This window comes from Camelina sativa, chromosome 15, assembly GCF_030686135.1.
Source record: "Camelina sativa cultivar CO46 ecotype springtype chromosome 15, ASM3068613v1".
Taxonomy (NCBI): Eukaryota; Viridiplantae; Streptophyta; class Magnoliopsida; order Brassicales; family Brassicaceae; genus Camelina; species Camelina sativa.
The window spans coordinates 16,869,177-16,886,817 of NC_141894.1; the positions used below are offsets into that span (position 1 = coordinate 16,869,177).

Here is a 17,641-nt window from a genome sequence, read left to right on the forward strand (position 1 = left end):
TACATTTAGTTAATAAAAATTGTGATTTTTCCTGCATATGATGTAATAAAAAGTTTTTTAAAACGGACATATATTATTCAATAGATGAATACAAAAATACGGGCACAATATCGCACATCATCTTAAAAAAAGGGCAATGGTTCAGAGTCATACTATAAAAGAGACCAAAATGATTCTGAATACAAATAAGTAGAAAGCTTGAATTATCAGGCATTCAAACTTAAAAAAAATTATTTCTTTGGTTTATTCCGGTTCTTTATTTTAAAGATTTTTAAAAGGTTAAATATGAAAAATATTTAAAACTTTTAAAAAGTTAAATATGATAAATATTATACAGTAGATACACAATAAAAATTAAAAATTAAGATGATATAGTGTGAGTTAAAATATCTTGGGACGGGGTTATATAGCGGGACGGGTTTTATCAATATTTATATAAATTAAAAATATCATTAATTCGGTGTTATAAGGGTAAAATATCATTTCATTATTTTGTTAACACTGTCGGTATCAGAGAATAGACATATCTAATTAAATTGATTAAGTAAATATTATGTAAAAAAAAATTATATTGCAGTATTATATAGTTTATTTAACAATTATTATATAATTATAATATATTTAACCAATAAATACAACTTATAATTTAAATATTTTAGTTATAAATAATTTTGTCCCGCGGTGGATTTACCGCGGATCCTAAGTATTTTTTATCCATGGGTCAGATTTGTTTACTTGTTAACCAGCCTTGTTGGGCCTAATCTATATTTGTTCAATTTTGACATTTAATTTTGCCTATTAAAAGAGTTAAACAAAAAAATGAATTAAAGCCCAAGTGTTTCTGGAACAATCTTTCTTCTGTCAGTTAACTCCGTCATCTCCTTGGCATAAAAGATTTAAGGAACTCTCTAGAACCCTTTTTTATTCAACCCAAAACTCAACCTCTCGTATATATAAATCGAGTCGAGTCACACTCTTCCAAAAACTCTTTCACGCGATTTTGATTCTACTTTGCGTTTCTTTGAATTGAATCGAGAAAGATGGATGCAGATTACGAGATGCCTCCGGTCGGTGGAATGAACGACGACGACATCGACATGGATTTCGGCGACGCCGCTGCGTATCTCAAAGTCGGTGAAGAGAAAGAGATCCAACAAGGTTTGAAGAAGAAGCTTGTTAAGGAAGGTGAAGGTTACGAGACTCCTGAGAATGGCGATGAAGTTGAAGGTATCATCCAAATCGATTCGAAGATTAAGCTCTCGATTTGCGTTTTTTTTTTCTCTTCTTTTGGAACGAAGCTGAGCTTTGATTTTTGTTTTTCTGCAGTGCATTACACTGGGACTTTGTTAGATGGGACGAAGTTTGATTCTAGCCGTGACAGAGCAACGCCTTTTAAATTCACTCTTGGACAAGGTTTGTTGAATCTCCTCTCTCTCTCTCTCTCTCTCTCTCTCTCTCTCTCTCTCTCTCTCTCTCTCTCGATACAATTGTTTTAGCTTGATTTGACTATTCCTAAAGACCTAATTAGTTTCCGTATCTTGGATTTGTGACTAGCGATTATAGCGTTTATCAGTAAGATCTTGGTGATTATAGTGTTCAACTTGACAACGAGCTATCTGATTTATTGAGTTGTTAAAAATTGAGTACTGGTTTGTGGTAGTTGGCTTATTCTGGTTTTTTTGTTTGTTTGTTATCGTGGCATTGTGGTTTTGCAGGTCAGGTTATTAAAGGATGGGATATTGGTATTAAGACAATGAAGAAAGGTGAAAACGCTGTTTTCACTATCCCTGCGGAGCTAGCGTATGGGGAATCTGGTTCACCGCCGACAATCCCTGCGAACGCCACGCTTCAGTTTGATGTGGAGTTGCTTACATGGGTTAGTGTTAAGGACATATGCAAAGATGGTGGTGTGTTTAAGAAGATTCTTGCTGTGGGAGAGAAGTGGGAGAACCCAAAGGATCTCGATGAAGTTCTTGGTATGTGTTCACTTTGTTATGAGTATACCAGAGCTTTAGAGATGGGGTTGTGTTTGATTTTGCTAACGGTATTTCTTGTTTGTTTATTCAGTTAAGTTCGAGGCTAAACTTGACGATGGTACCATTGTTGGGAAATCTGATGGCGTAGAATTCACTGTTAAAGATGGTTCGTGCTCTGATTTCTTTTCAGATATGATGGGCATGTTGGAAAATATCTTCGCTCTCTTGACAGTTTTTGGGATCTATGTGGTTAATAGGAAATTTCTGCCCCGCACTTGCTAAGGCTGTGAAAACCATGAAAAAGGGTGAAAAGGTCCTTCTGACAGTTAAACCACAATGTAAGACGATTTGCCTCACTTTGTTTTTCCCTAATTCTGTCATGGTGTGTATATCTTCTCTTATTCCAATCTTATTATAAATGAGGCAGATGGTTTTGGGGAGAAGGGAAAGCCAGCCTCTTCTGGTGAAGGCGCTGTTCCTCCAAATGCGACACTTGAGATCAATCTGGAGTTAGTTTCCTGGAAAACAGTTTCAGAAGTAACTGATGACAACAAGGTTATGAAGAAAATCTTGAAGGAAGGGGAAGGATATGAGCGTCCTAACGAGGGGGCAGTTGCGAAAGGTTTGCATTTCAGATTTTATTGCACTAATGTTTTAACCAAGGATAATGGTTTCTTACGAGGCTTTTATTTGTTTCTTTCTGGCAGTGAAATTGATAGGGAAGCTTCAAGATGGAACTGTATTCCTGAAGAAAGGTCATGGTGAGAATGAGGAACTGTTTGAGTTCAAAACAGATGAAGGTAACTACGCTCTTTCTGTAACCACTCACTTAAACTTTCTTAAAGACGACAACTTGGAATTTCCTGGTTTACTTATCATGGTAAATCATTTGCTGGATGCCTAAACAGAGCAAGTGGTCGATGGACTTGATAGAGCTGTCATGAAGATGAAAAAGGGTGAAGTGGCATTGGTGACAGTAGAACCTGAGTACGCCTTTGGTTCTAATGAGTCAAAACAGGAATTGGCTGTGGTGCCACCAAACTCAACTGTCTACTATGAGGTTGATCTTGTGACTTTCGACAAGGTTAGTATAGTTTCTAGATGCTTATGCTCTTCACATTTTAGCCAGTAAGAAAGTATAAGTGTCCCAACACTTGTTTGCAATTGGGTATTTAGGAAAGGGAATCGTGGGACATGAACACTGAAGAAAAGATAGAAGCTGCTACTAAGAAGAAGGAAGAAGGAAATTCCCAGTTTAAAGCAGGCAAATATGCCCTGGCGTCGAAGAGATACGAGAAGGTATATAATGTTATGAACTGCTTGTTGATATGTGTGAGTTTTTATTAATGTTGGACATCATCTTACATGGTTTAGTTTCTTCTCAGGCTGTCAAATTCATTGAATACGACACATCCTTCAGTGAAGAGGAGAAGAAGCAAGCAAAAGCATTGAAGGTGGCGTGCAATCTAAACGATGCAGCCTGCAAACTCAAATTGAAAGATTACAAGCAGGCTGAAAAACTATGCACAAAGGTAATAATAATTGGTTGATTTAGAATACTAATCCTTTACTTCAGTTTCAAAACCTAGCTGAAGATAAATGGTGCTTTTGGTATTTAGGTGTTAGAGCTTGAAAGCACCAATGTGAAGGCCTTATACAGGAGAGCCCAAGCATACATGGAGTTGGCTGATTTAGACTTGGCTGAGTTTGATGTCAAGAAGGCCCTTGAAATCGATCCCAACAACCGGTTCTCTCTCTTAGTCTTATACGCATCTTATCTATATCCAATTTAGCTTTGAGTAGGTGAATAGTTTTTTGCAATGTCTTCTCATACACTAGAGTGAACATTGTATTTGCTATTTTATTTTCAAATGACAGGGAAGTGAAGCTGGAACAGAGAAGGTTGAAGGAGAAAATGAAGGAGTTCAACAAAAAGGAAGCCAAGTTTTATGGAAACATGTTTGCAAAACTAACTGTAAGTATCTCTAATTAATCCAAATGGTTTGGTCATATATGTTACAAGAAGACTAAAGTAGAAAGTGGGATTTTTTATGATGATATAACCAAATCTTGTATTGGTGTGAATTTGCAGAAGGAATCATCAAAAGATGGAGAGGCAATGAGCACCTGAGCCCTTGAAAACGTTCCAAGCACTCTGCATTTTCATTTTCTTCTCTTTTCGTTTGTTGCAATGCTTTTTTAGTTTTTCAAACTGAGCGTTAGTGAGATTTATAAAACAGGGGACTTGTATGATGATATAACATTGGACTTGAGCTAGTGATTTAATCGCATGTGTTGTTTTTTAAAAAAAAATTCGTCTGCTGTTGGTAGAACATGGAACTATGAAGGCAAAAAGCCAAAAGCCTAATTTTTAAGATTCCCTTGTGTTCTTGATATGATACCGAGTTTATTTGCTATATATGGAGATTTTACAAGTTTCCAATTGAAGAACATAGCGAGATTCAGGTCAGTGAGCAAAGAATGGAAATCTCTAATCGATTCAGACTTCAGAGGTCTTTACATCTCTTTCAACTCATCTCCGTCAATCTCATGGTCGATCGATCCAAACCAACCCTCACAAGCTTACTCTTGAAATCGTCGGCAACCATGGATGACTGATTGCATCAAATCGAACTTTTAACTTTTCGGATAAGGTGTTACCACAATATTGGATCGGATAATATTTTCTTGTAAGAATTACAAAAGGGGATATTCTATAGACGCTTTAAATCTCGTCCGTCCACGTCAATATATCTTACGAACTGGAATAATCCTCAGGTACCATTCGGATATACTTCCTAGTTTCCTAGGCATCGGTCTTAACCTCAAATGAGATAAGACTTAATTAAAACCAAATCTTATTTTTCCCAAAACTAATTACAAAAATGTAAACTAAATACATAGAAATCTACGAATATTCCACGATAAATCCTCCACATAAACTCACTTTATATTTTGATTTTCTCACCTTTACATTTCTCACTAACATTCTCACACAAATCACCAAAATAGTTCTCTATTCACTCAAATATCAATGGCTGTTTTCTCAAGAACCAAACGTGTCACTGATCCACTCGACGACGAAGCTAAAGCTCGGATCTTAAGTAGCCACGGTTGCATCCTAGACCAAGATTCTCCTCGACTCTGCGAGCTTGTACACGGGTTTTTCGACGATGGTCACGAAGAGACACTCTACGACGACCCTGACTCCGACCTGTCTGAGAATTCTGTAGTCGAACGTTCCCAAGCTAGTGAGGAGATCTTGAAGATGGCGGTGACCTTCTCTGATTCTGATCCTTATCGGAATCTATTGCTAGCTCACGTTTTAAGAGCCGTGGAGGCATATTCCGGTTTTAGGTCAAGGAACAAATCTGTTTTTCAGAACAAGGTAGCTTCGTTTCTGCGAGAGCTCGGCCACGACGCGGCGGTTTGTGTGTCCAAATGGAGCTCATCGGCCAAACTCATCGCCGGGAGTTACGATTTCATTGATGTCATTTACAAGCCGACGGCCGTCCGTTACTTCGTTGATCTAGACTTTGCTTCGGAGTTCGAGATCGCAAGGCCGACGCAAGAATACACGCGTGTGTTGCAGTTGCTTCCTAATGTTTTTGTCGGGAAAGAAGAGAATCTGAGGACGATCGTGAGAGAGTCATGTGAGGCTACGAAGCGGTCCATGAAGAGCCGTGGCTTGTCTCTCCCACCGTGGCGGAGAAGCTCTTATTTGCAACACAAGTGGTTTGGTCCGTACAAAAGAAAGGTTGGATCTGGTTTGGGAGTGAAGCCGTTGAGTAGTGACGCTGTAAGCTGCCGATCTTTAGGGTTTGATCATGAGGGTGCCGTCAATGCTCGTTTGTTCATCAGGACGTGATCTATATAGTATGGAGTAGGCCGGCTAGTATAAAGTGTAGGCGAATAGTTGGAGACAACTTCAATTTATTCAATCTGAGTGATGTGATCTAAATGATATTATTTTTTTCTTTTGGATTTGTATTTTTTACCCACAAAAGTTGGTTAACGCGATGTTTGTATCCGTGACCATGTATGTTAAGTATTTTTTTAAAAAGGTTTGTTATAAATTATTAAATTAAAGACTAAGAGGTCAAAATGTCAATCAACATCTTAGAATGAGACCAAAATGTCAAATACTTAAGTATCTATCAAACTGGATAAAAAAAATATAACGGAGAATATGCCAATGAAAAAGCACATTAGCAGTGCATGTATGTAGACATGTTAAAATGTGAAGAATAACAAAAATTGATTGAGTCGGTGCTAGTAATAACACGTTTTTCTTCTCCAGTTCCGCAGACCACAGCAAACTCCTCCACTTATCCAATCATGATACGCCATCTCAGCCGTTTTAGACCATCATTAGTGGAGTAACCCACCATGGTTACTCTCACATTAATTTATTATATAAATAATCATAAATTAAATAAAGTAATCCTAAAAGAACTTAAGCAAAATCACTCTATTACTAGAGAACTCCAAAAAAGTTACTCAAGCATTTAAATAATAATTTTTTAATTTGTGTTTATTAATTATCAAAGTTTAATTATGTAAGATGATAAAACAATTATTTAAATTTTTTATATTACATAAAACTTTGAAATAATAAACATATTTTACAAATTTCAAAATATTAAACATATTTTACAAAATTCAGATTAACTTTCATATAAGATTAGAAAGTTTCTCTCTACCCTTTCAGTTTCTTATTGTCGTAAAACACAAGAGCTCCACCGTACGTTGGTAGCAGTTTCTTGCAAATTAAGAAACCGGTAAGGGTTTTCTAAGCCAAAACTTCCACTTTTGACAAATCAATGTTTCTTTTTCGACTTATAACATTATACTTTCCATTTGGAACTTCTATCTTGGAGTTCTAAATCTTTTACGTCTCCAATCAACTTCCAAACTTATATAGTTTTATGTGAGGGATCTTGGTGTAAGAAACACATGATCGATCTCTAATTGTATATCCATTTAATTTGGGATATCTTAACAAGATACTTTTCATTAAAATGATTAAAATGTAGAGAAAAAAGAAAATGAGCTCTTATAAAGAAACTCTCTTAACACTTGTTTTGTTTTAAAATTTAAGTTTAAATATATAACTAAATTACATAAAAAAATCAATACGTTAATATTAAGATACACATGAGAGGTTCTAAACCAATGTAGTAGATGCTTTGACTCTCTCAGTTACATACCACGACCTTGAATGTAATAAGTTAATAACTTATATATTCCCATTGCATGAGACCTCAACTGCTTTTAGTAACATAAATCCTGAATATTGTAGATTATCAAAATATATTTCTTGAATTATTTTATTTTTGGCTTATCGTTTCCACCATATACTTGTGTTGATACGAAATTGTCATCAGCTTTATCTTGTTTGATCAACTATTTGTATGCTTGCTTATATACATCATCAGTCATCTTTCTTTGAAACTGTATTTGTTTTTTGCATATATTCTACAAATTTAAATTTTTCTTTATTTTGAAAATTCTGTAAATATACTCTATTATTTAATTTTTTTTTCTATTTTAAAATTTAAATACATTTAAAACATCATCAGTCAATGTTGATTTAAAATAATTGATTTCAGTCATTAGTAATTTCTTATATTAACAAATCAATTTTTGATAAAGCTCCTATTATCCATTTTTCTATTGATACCTATATATTTTTTTTTTTGTTAATTTTTTGATTTAGAAAACTGATAATTACCATATTTTTCACACACTAAATATGAAAATTATACGATCTTTTGAGTTTATAACTTATAAGTAGGAAAAAAAGAGGTTTCTGTCTCCTTAGTCCATTCTTAAAATAAAAAGTAAAAAATCAATCCCATTTTGGGGGCTTTATAAATGAAATGATTATATTATTAATGTTGAAGTAGTCCATAACGTAGACTCTTATATGGACCGTTCAAAGCTTCCACGATCGGATGCCGCCGCGTCTTCCAAGGCATTGAACTTCCCCCATCCCCCTCCTCCTCCTCCACGCCTTCTAGGTGCTTTCGCCTCAACGTAAACGTCGTCACCCCTGATGTCACATCCTCTAGAAACATCACGTGTTTGTCCCCGACACGTCGAATAATACATTTTTGTTCAAACCAACAAATCACTTTTTTAAATAGTTTCAAAACTAAAATGGTCAAACGCATGGCAACGAATCTCAGGCGATTTCTTGTTTCTTTACTTTTGACCTTTTTAAAAAAAATTTATTTCACCTTTTTTGAAATCTTCCCCAGCAAGGCAAGAAGAATTAAGGGACCTTTGAGAAGCTTATAAGTTATATAATATACACATATAAGAAGTCACCTTTGTCATTGCTGTCTTAATTCAGACAGAGCTAGTAACAATTTAGACATTATGCGAGAGGGAGATGAGAAACAGAGCCGAGCTCTGGACTTCAACCGACTCGAGGTTTTGTCATTACTAGGCCGTGGAGCTAAAGGAGTTGTGTTCTTGGTCAAAGACGACGAAGCTAAATTGCTTGCTTTGAAAGTTATACTTAGAGAAGCCATCAAAAAGAAGAAGAACAAGAATGATAAAGAGACTCAAGATGAGTACAAGCGAGTCAGTTTCGAGCAAAGAGTATTAAACAGTTTCGATCATCCTCTCTTTCCTTCTCTCCACGGCGTTTTATCTACCGATAAAGTCATCGGTTACGCCATTGATTACTGTCCCGGTCGAGATCTCAATTCTTTAAGGCAAATGCAATCGGAAAACATGTTCTCCGACGAGATTATCAGGTAAAATTTTTTGTTGTTATTAGACCAAAGTCTTTCAAGAATGTTCTTGATTTATTCATTTTTATTTTCTTGATTTTTCAGATTTTACGCGGCGGAGCTTGTGCTAGCACTTGAGTATTTACATAATCAAGGAATCGTATACAGAGATTTGAAGCCGGACAATGTGATGATCCAAGAAAATGGGCATTTGATGCTAATCGATTTCGATCTTTCCACAAACCTCGCTCCAAGAACGCCGCAACCTTCACCGTCACCGTCTAAAACGTCTCCGGGGACGACGAAGAAGAAACCTCTCTTCCGCTTCTCCAGTTTTTGTAACTCAGGGATCTCGCCGGAGGAATCGACTTCGGTGTGCTCATCATCATCTACGTTGCCCGTGTCAGATTCTTCAGGAGAAAAGTCGAATTCTTTCGTAGGAACAGAGGAGTACGTTTCGCCGGAAGTTATCACCGGCGACGGTCACAATTTCGCCGTTGACTGGTGGTCGTTAGGTGTGGTTCTTTACGAGATGTTGTACGGGACAACGCCGTTTAGAGGATCGAACCGGAAAGAGACGTTTTACTGGATTTTATCTAAACCGCCGAATCTAACCGGTGAAACAACGTCATTGCGTGATTTGATAAGAAGGTTGTTAGAGAAAGATCCTAGCCGTAGGATCAACGTTGAGGAAATCAAAGGTCACGATTTCTTCAAAGGTGTTGATTGGGAGAAAGTGATATTGGTTTCTCGACCGCCGTATATTCCACCGCTGGATGACGACGGTGGTGATAAGGGCAAAGAAGTAAATACAAAAATGGACGTGGAGAATATCGTCCAAGAGATTTTTGCAGCAAGAGAAGAACGTGAGAAACAGACTGGTGATGATCATAATAAGAATAATGCTGAAAAAAATGGGGAATGGGTTAAGGGGTTGAATAATAATAATCACGATTTGGAAAGTGATAACAATTTTTTGGTATTCTAATTCAATTTCTTTTGTTCATTTTCTCTTAAACAGGAGAGAAGGGTTAGCTTTTAGCCTTTAGTGTAAGTAGAGGGTAGGCACAAACTGTTGCTTGTTGGACTATGTCAAAATGGGTCCATCAATCTGTTATAAGAATAATGAAAGGTGGAAATAGTAAAAAGAAAAAAAAAGTAAAAAATCTCAGACTATTGTAAAACACAAATGTGATTATTCATCACAAGACACATGTCTTGACACTTGTTAGTGTAATATTACACACCCTTCCATTTGTCTTTACCAAAACTAATGGGGGTGTGACTCATGTGTTTTGTAATATACTATATATATGGAGTTGTAAGAGAGTAATGTATATGTTTTGTCTTTGATCAAAGAAGCTTTCCAATCTCTCTCTCTCGTGTCTCCTCTCTCCATCTCTCTCCCTTTGGTAGTTCTTGTTTTCTTTACAAAACATTACAAAACACAAAACTTATAAGTGTATTTGTTTTCTACTATTTTTTTCTCTTGTCTCATACACTATTATATAGTGGTTTCACAACACGTACTATTTTTTTTCTCTTGTCTCATACACTATTATATAGTGGTTTCACAACACGTTATCAGCACGATCAACTCTCGATCCGTCATCCGTTTGAGGTAAGATTTAAGTTTTGTTAAAATTGTTTGAATTTAATTATTTTACATGCATGTTACTATATGTATAATCTATAGAGTAAAAATCTATACATACTTCTTGATCTAATGGTAGGCTCTGCCTCCTTGATCATTTAGATCTACATTCTTGATCATTATGGTAGGCTCTGCCTCCTTGATCATATGTTCAGATCTATATATTTGAATTATATGGAAGGCTATGCCTCCTAAATTGATTGTTTCAATTTATGAATATATTATATAGCTTATAATTTTGTTTTATAGTATATATTTATTGCTAAAAACAAGATTTTACAGAATTATTTCATAAAATTTTATATTTAGCAAATTGTCTTATTATTTATATAGTAATCATGTCAAACTTAGCAAAGCTTGAATTCGCCGCCCTTGATGTCTCTGGAAAAAATTATATGACATAGGCACTGGATGTAAAATTTTATCTAAAAGGGAATGGGCTTCTCAAAACCATTGATCCGTCAGAAACGGGATTAGAAGAGGAAAAAGCAAGAACCATGATGTTCTTGCGTCATCATCTCCACGATGGTTTAAAAATGAATACATCACGAGAGAAAATCCTGTAGATCTTTGGATCGCGCTCAAGGATAGGTTTGATCACCAAAAGTATGTGATCTTACCAAAAGCCAAACATGAATGGCTAAACCTGAGGTTTCAGGATTACAAAAGTGTAAGTGAGTACAATTCCGCTTTGTTTGGAATCCCTTCAAGGATGGCTCTCTGCGGAGAAGAAGTTTCCGATTATGATATGATCGAGAAAACATTCCAAACTTTCCATCCTTCAAATGTACTCCTACAGCAACAATATCGAGAAAGAGGGTATACTCGATATTCTGAATTAATGCAAGTTTTGCATGTTGCTGAACAAAATAATGAGCTCGTGATGATAAATCATCAAACCCGTCCAACTGGATCAGCTCCACTTTCAGAAGTGAATGTTGCTACATCCAGCTATAATAATTGGCAAGGACAAGGACGTGGACGCGGACGCGGTCGAGGCCGTGGTCATGGTCGTGGAGGAGGTCGTGGAGAAGGTCGTGGACGAGGAAGAGGAAGAGGTTTCTCTCCTAATGACTTAAACGCAAGAAAAACCAACAAGCATCTTCAAATTAATAATGTTGGTCGCGTAATAAAGAAACAAGATGAAAGTACTTGTTACAAATGTGGCATGAAAGGACATTGGTATCAGACCTGTCGTATTCCAAAACATTTGGCCGATCTGTACCAAGCATCCCAAAAGGCAAAAGAAAGGGATGTTGAGACCAACCTCATCTATGATAAAGCTGGACCTTCTTTCCATGGCCTAAACGATGAACCCCATCTTGATATAGCAGATTTTCTCGTTGATATTGAAAACGGAAAATCATGCGAATAAGGCCTATATGCCATGATATGCTTTGTCATAGTTTGATATGTACTTTATGTTTATAAAATGTCTTTTTGGATAATAGTTTTATTGTAATATATGATAAGCTTTTTTTGTAAAACTTTATGTTATTTTATTAATGTTTATTTTATAAATATTCTATCTCAGAAAATGTCAAATTTTGAGATTGAGGATGGAGATATGTGTCTAGCAGACAGTGCTATAACGCACTCAATACTTAAAGGGAAAAAACATTTCTCCTCTCTCAAAATAAAAGACTCCGCTAGAAGCGTGAGCATTATATGTGGTAATGCAAAGATTATTATAGGCTCTGGAAAAGCCAGTTTTTCAATGCCAAGAGGAACAAAATTTGAAATTGATGCATTATATTGCCCCAAGTCTCATATCAGAGATATCCGAAGAAATGGATATCATATAGAGACTCTGAATAAGAATGACATTGAATATCTTTGCATAACATCTGAGGAGAAACATATATTGGAAGAATTGCCAATGTTATCCTCTGGATTGTATTGCACAAAAATAAATAATTTTGCATCTTATGTTACAGTAAACTCTAAGTTTACTAGTACATTTAAGATATGGCATGAAAGACTTGGACATCCTGGTTCAGTCATGATGCGAAAAATTGTGCAAAATTCCAATGGTCATCCATTGAAGAACGAAAAGATTTTTAGATCTTATGAGTTTTCATGTGATGCATGTTCTCAAGGAAAACTCATAATTCGGCCATCGCCAGCCAAAATTGGGAATGAATCACCATTGTTCTTAGAGAGAATACATGGTGATATATGTGGACCTATCCACCCTTCATGCGGGCCGTTTCGTTATTTTATGGTAATGATTGACGCATCTAGTAGATGGTCAAATGTGTGTCTATTGACAACAAGAAACACGGCCTTCGCAAAATTCATTGCCCAAATAATCAGGTTGAAAGTTCAATTCCCTGATTATGCCATAAAGAAAGTCAGGCTTGATAACGCCGGTGAATTCACTTCACAAGCTTTCAATGACTATTGTATGTCAATAGGAGTAGATGTGGAACATCCGGTTCCTCATGTTCATACACAAAATGGCATGGCTGAATCTTTGATTAAACGGCTACAACTCATTGCTAGACCGTTAATATTGAGAACAAAATTCCCAATTTCTATATGGGGTCATGCTATATTGCATGCTGCGGCATTGGTCCAAATACGACCAAGCGCATATAATAAATATTCCCCTTTACAATTAGCATCTGGCCAAGAGCCAAACATATCCTATCTCCGTATTTTTGGATGTGCGGTTTATGTTCCTATAGCCCCACCGCAAAGAACAAAAATGGGGCCACAAAGGCGATTGGGCATTTATGTCAGTTATGCATCACCGAGTATAATTCGATATCTTGAACCGCAAACTGGTGATATGTTTACGGCACGTTTTGCCGATTGCCATTTTAATGAAGATGAATTTCCAGCATTAGGGGGAGGAATTAAACAAGTACCAAAAGATATTACATGGTATACACCGTCTTTATTATATCTTGATCTCCCTACAAATCAACGTGAACTGGAAGTTCAGAAAATTGTACATTTACAAAGTTTGGCAAATCAATTACCAGATGCGTTCATAGATACAAAAAGGGTGACAAAATCATATATCCCCGCTGCAAATGCACCATCAAGAGTTGAAATTCCTAGAGAGGAACTCGATGGAAACAAAGCTAATAAACCTAAGGTTCAATTGAAAAAGGGGAGGCCAATGGGCTCTAAAGATAAAAATCCCCGAAAGAAAAAGAAAATGGGAGATGAAAAGGTTCAGGAAGAACCAAATAAAGAGAAAAGTCCTCAGGATGATACAGAAAAATATAAGGTTTCTATTAACTATGCCCAAAATGGGATGTTATGGTATAGATATGAAATCGATGATGATGATGGAATATTCTCTTTTTCTGTATCTAAAGAGATCGATCATGAAAAAGATGATCCAGATCCAAGGTCCGTATAAGAATGCCAACATAGGCCTGATTGGGAGAAATGGAAAAAGGCTATGCAACTTGAGTTGCTCTCCCTCAATAAAAGAAATGTCTTTGGACCTCTTGTCACTGCGTCTAAAGATATAAAACCTGTTGGTTGCAAGTGGGTATTTGTGCGAAAAAGAAATGAGAAAGATGAAATCACAAGATATAAAGCTCGACTTGTTGCACACGGTTTTTCTCAAAGACCTGGAGTTGATTATGAAGAAACATATTCTCCAGTCATGGATGCAATTACATTCAGGTACTTAATGAGTCTAACGGCTTCTAAGAATTTAGAAATGTACCTTATGGATGTAGTGACAGCATATTTATATGGATCATTGGATAATGATATATACATGAAAATCCCAGAAGGATTTAAGATTCCTGAGGCATTAGACTCTAAGTCTAATGAAATTTGTGCGATCAAATTACAGCGATCACTTTACGGATTAAAACAATCCGGGCGCATGTGGTATAATCGCTTAAGCGAATATCTATTGAAGAAAGGGTATGTTAATAATGAAATATGCCCATGCGTCTTCATAAAGAAATTTTCATCGGGATTTGTGATCATTGCTATATATGTTGATGATCTGAATATAATTGGAACTCAAAAGGAGATTGATGATGCAAGAACTCATATGAAGGAAGAGTTTGAAATGAAAGATCTTGGAAAGACTAAATTCTGTCTTGGGATTCAAATAGAGTATTTCCAAGATGGAATATTTGTGCATCAATCAAATTATACGAAAAAGATTTTAAAGCGCTTTAATATGGACAAAGCGACTCCTTTGAGTACTCCAATGGTCAACAGATCTTTGAATGTCGATAGTGATCCATTCAGACCTTGTGAAAATAACGAGAAAATACTTGGTCCCGAAGTACCTTATATGAGTGCTATCGGTGGACTCATGTATCTTGCAAATTGCACTAGACCGGATATTGCATTTGCTACGAATCTACTTGCAAGATACAACTCATCCCCTACTCGCAGGTATTGGAATGGGATAAAACATATTCTCCGTTATCTTCAAGGTACGATTGACTTGGGATTATTCTATCCTAGAAACTCTTTGGTTGGTCTAGTTGGTTTTGCAGATGCAGGATATTTATCATATCCATATAAGTCCCGATCGCAAACTGGATATGTTTTCACAATTGGAGGAACTGCAATCTCATGGCGCTCACAGAAACAGACTTTGGTCGCCACTTCCTCAAATCATGCAGAAATAATTGCTCTTCATGAAGCATCGAGGGAATGTGTATGGCTCAGATCAATGACTAACCATATACAAGAATCAAGTGGAATAATCACCAAGAAAGAGCCAACAACATTATTCGAAGACAACGCTGCTTGTGTCGCCCAAATCAAAAAAGGTTACATCAAGAGCGATAGAATAAAGCATATACCTCCAAGATTTTTCTCCTACACTTAAGAACTCGAGCAAAAGAAGGAAGTTGATATCCAACATATCCGCTCAAGTGACAATGCAGCAGACCTATTCACAAAGGCGCTTCCGACTACCACATTCAGAAAGCATATTCATAGTATTGGAATTCGTCATCTACGAGATTTATGAAAGGATCATACATATATTTTCGAGGGGGAGATTACGTTACTATACTCTTTTTCCCTTGTCATGGTTTTTATCCCTATGGGTTTTTCCGTGACAAGGTTTTTAATGAGGTAGTACGTAACTCGTCAATGGTGATGGATAATCAAGGGGGAGTATTGTAAAACACAAGTGTGATTATTCATCACAAGACACATGTCTTGACACTTGTTAGTGTAATATTACACCAACTTCCACTTGTCCTTACCAAAACTAATGGGGGTGTGACTCATGTGTTTTGTAATACACTATATATATGGAGTTGTAAGAGAGTAATGTATATGTTTTGTCTTTGATCAAAGAAGCTTTCCAATCTCTCTCTCTCGTGTCTCCTCTCTCCATCTCTCTCCCTTTGTTAGTTCTTGTTTTCTTTACAAAACATTACAAAACACAAAACTTATAAGTGTATTTGTCTTCTACTATTTTTTTTCTCTTGTCTCATACACTATTATATAGTGGTTTCACAACACAGACATTTTTGTTGTCAAGATAATAATTTAAGCGTTTTTGCTTTTTTGGAATAATGTTGTTCTATTCAGTTAATTAAATATACCTTTCATATGTGAATATTTCCTCACAGTTGAGCAAAATATATGTATACAAGTATCTTTGTTCTTGATCTGTTAGTCGCCTCTTCTTACGTTTTCCACTTAAACGTCCAACTTTTGTGAGATAAACTAGTTTTTTTTCCTCTGTCATCATTACGGCTTGGTTTCCTACTTTTTGTTTGGACTTTTGGTGCAAAATAGTATGAAGAGAAATTTATTGTTTCTTCGTCAATGTTTTGAGATACAATGGAACCCTCCACTTTGCTTAAATTTTTGTTTTTTGTTTCTTTAGATGGAACATGAAACACTCAAATGGGCACATCCACCTATATTGAACTGGACCACCTAGTGCTGCTTTTCTAGGAATATGAATTAGAAGATGCTCCATTACATCAAAGAAATACAGCGGAAATATTTTTTCAAGATTACAAAGGATAACAGGTATACTATCCTACAAATGTCAAATCCCATCTACTGTGAGTGATCTTGTGCATAAGGCCCGAAAGAAAGCTCCTATCCCTATAATTACAAGAAGAAAAAAAAATATATATATGAGTAAAGTACAAATTAAAGTAGTTATCAAGTATAGTGTTATCTTATTTATACCTGTAATAGCTTCATGGATGTTTGTATGAAAAATTCATGAAATGCAAATGGAAGCAAACGTTGCATAAAAACATGGGAGTCATGACTTTTTATCCCAAATAATTGTCTTTCTGAACTATCAACGCAATTTCGCAAGTTAGACGCGTATCTATCGAAAAATCTAATACTACAGATAATCCATTGGAAAAACGCCTCATTCGTAACTTGGTCAAATCTAAATTTAGGAATTGGACCTTTGCCGTTTTCTATGACATGTAGGTCAGCACATGCACATATATCTGGCAAATCTAATCTCGACTTTAAATTATCTTTTGTCTTCTTTGAATATTAAACATTGTGTGAAGCAAATGATCACAAACGTTCTTCTCAATTGTACATGACATCTAGATTATGCCTCAATATAAGGTCTTTCCAATATGGCAATTTCTAGAAAATACTCTGTTTATGCCAGTTGTGATACTCGCCTACACCACCAACGGGAGCATGTTTATTTCCACCGCCATCTGGAGGCATTTCTTCACTAAAGTCTCTTAATTGCGTTAACAGATCTTGATCGCTAAACTCTGGTGGTAGAGTATCTCGAACAACTCTGTTCTTCGTAAATAATATCTTACTTCTACGATATGGATGAAGACTTGACAAAAAACGTCTGTGACAATCAAACCAACACGTCTTTCGGCCGTGCTTTAATTGGAATACATCTGTATATTTCTAAAAATATGGACATGATAATCTCCCATGCGTTGTCCATCCTGATAGCATTTTACGCTGGAAAATTGCTTATGGTCCACATCAACGCTGCATGCATCATAAATTTCCCTTGACATGAAACATCATAAGTTTCAACACCATGCAACCATAAATCATTCAACTCTTGAATCAATGGCTGTAAGAACACATCAAGAGATCGCTTTGGATGTTTTGGCCCGGGAACAAGGATGGTGAGGAACAAAAACTCTCATTTCATGTCTAGAGATGGCGGTAAACCGTAAGGTGTTACAATGACTGACCACAATGAATATTGCCTCCCATGCTTCCCAAATGGATTAAAACCATCTGTACAAATTTCGAGGTAGACGTTTCTGCTCTTGGATGCAAAACTTGGATAAACT

The 17,641-nt window shown here is 36.1% G+C and overlaps 4 protein-coding genes across 4 annotated transcripts; all 4 read left to right on the forward strand.

The window, feature by feature from the left end:
* The first annotated feature begins 826 nt into the window (after positions 1–826).
* LOC109124676 (peptidyl-prolyl cis-trans isomerase FKBP62) lies at positions 827–4,353 on the forward strand. The gene is made up of 13 exons (XM_010468642.3): positions 827–1,227; positions 1,327–1,413; positions 1,716–1,976; positions 2,068–2,142; positions 2,234–2,314; positions 2,404–2,598; positions 2,684–2,776; positions 2,885–3,060; positions 3,153–3,275; positions 3,362–3,508; positions 3,596–3,723; positions 3,855–3,951; positions 4,069–4,353. Exons 1-13 carry the CDS (start codon positions 1,041–1,043, stop codon positions 4,105–4,107), a joined length of 1,689 nt encoding a protein of 562 aa, XP_010466944.1. The 5' UTR covers positions 827–1,040; the 3' UTR covers positions 4,108–4,353.
* A 470-nt stretch (positions 4,354–4,823) lies between these two features.
* On the forward strand, positions 4,824–6,071 carry LOC104747073 (uncharacterized). Its single transcript, XM_019236951.2, has one exon. The coding sequence runs from the start codon at positions 5,011–5,013 to the stop codon at positions 5,842–5,844; it is 834 nt and encodes a 277-aa protein (XP_019092496.2). The 5' UTR covers positions 4,824–5,010; the 3' UTR covers positions 5,845–6,071.
* Positions 6,072–8,148: 2,077 nt separating this feature from the next.
* On the forward strand, positions 8,149–10,077 carry LOC104747074 (serine/threonine-protein kinase OXI1-like). The gene is made up of 2 exons (XM_010468644.2): positions 8,149–8,743; positions 8,825–10,077. Exons 1-2 carry the CDS (start codon positions 8,361–8,363, stop codon positions 9,705–9,707), a joined length of 1,266 nt encoding a protein of 421 aa, XP_010466946.2. The 5' UTR covers positions 8,149–8,360; the 3' UTR covers positions 9,708–10,077.
* A 1,008-nt stretch (positions 10,078–11,085) lies between these two features.
* Positions 11,086–11,748, forward strand: LOC147926750 (uncharacterized). Its single transcript, XM_087487191.1, has one exon. It carries the CDS (start codon positions 11,086–11,088, stop codon positions 11,746–11,748), a length of 663 nt encoding a protein of 220 aa, XP_087343317.1.
* The last annotated feature ends 5,893 nt before the right edge of the window (positions 11,749–17,641 follow it).

Excerpts from the sequence above, each read along its gene's own strand:
- LOC104747074 (XM_010468644.2), top strand. The coding sequence starts at position 8,361 with ATGCGAGAGGGAGATGAGAAACAGAGCCGAGCTCTGGACTTCAACCGA. Across the intron at positions 8,744-8,824 it reads TTCTCCGACGAGATTATCAG|ATTTTACGCGGCGGAGCTTG; the intron begins GTAAAATTTTTT and ends TTGATTTTTCAG.
- LOC104747073 (XM_019236951.2), top strand. The coding sequence starts at position 5,011 with ATGGCTGTTTTCTCAAGAACCAAACGTGTCACTGATCCACTCGACGAC.
- LOC147926750 (XM_087487191.1), top strand. The coding sequence starts at position 11,086 with ATGGCTCTCTGCGGAGAAGAAGTTTCCGATTATGATATGATCGAGAAA.
- LOC109124676 (XM_010468642.3), top strand. The coding sequence starts at position 1,041 with ATGGATGCAGATTACGAGATGCCTCCGGTCGGTGGAATGAACGACGAC. Across the intron at positions 1,414-1,715 it reads TAAATTCACTCTTGGACAAG|GTCAGGTTATTAAAGGATGG; the intron begins GTTTGTTGAATC and ends GTGGTTTTGCAG. Across the intron at positions 3,509-3,595 it reads CTGAAAAACTATGCACAAAG|GTGTTAGAGCTTGAAAGCAC; the intron begins GTAATAATAATT and ends TTTGGTATTTAG.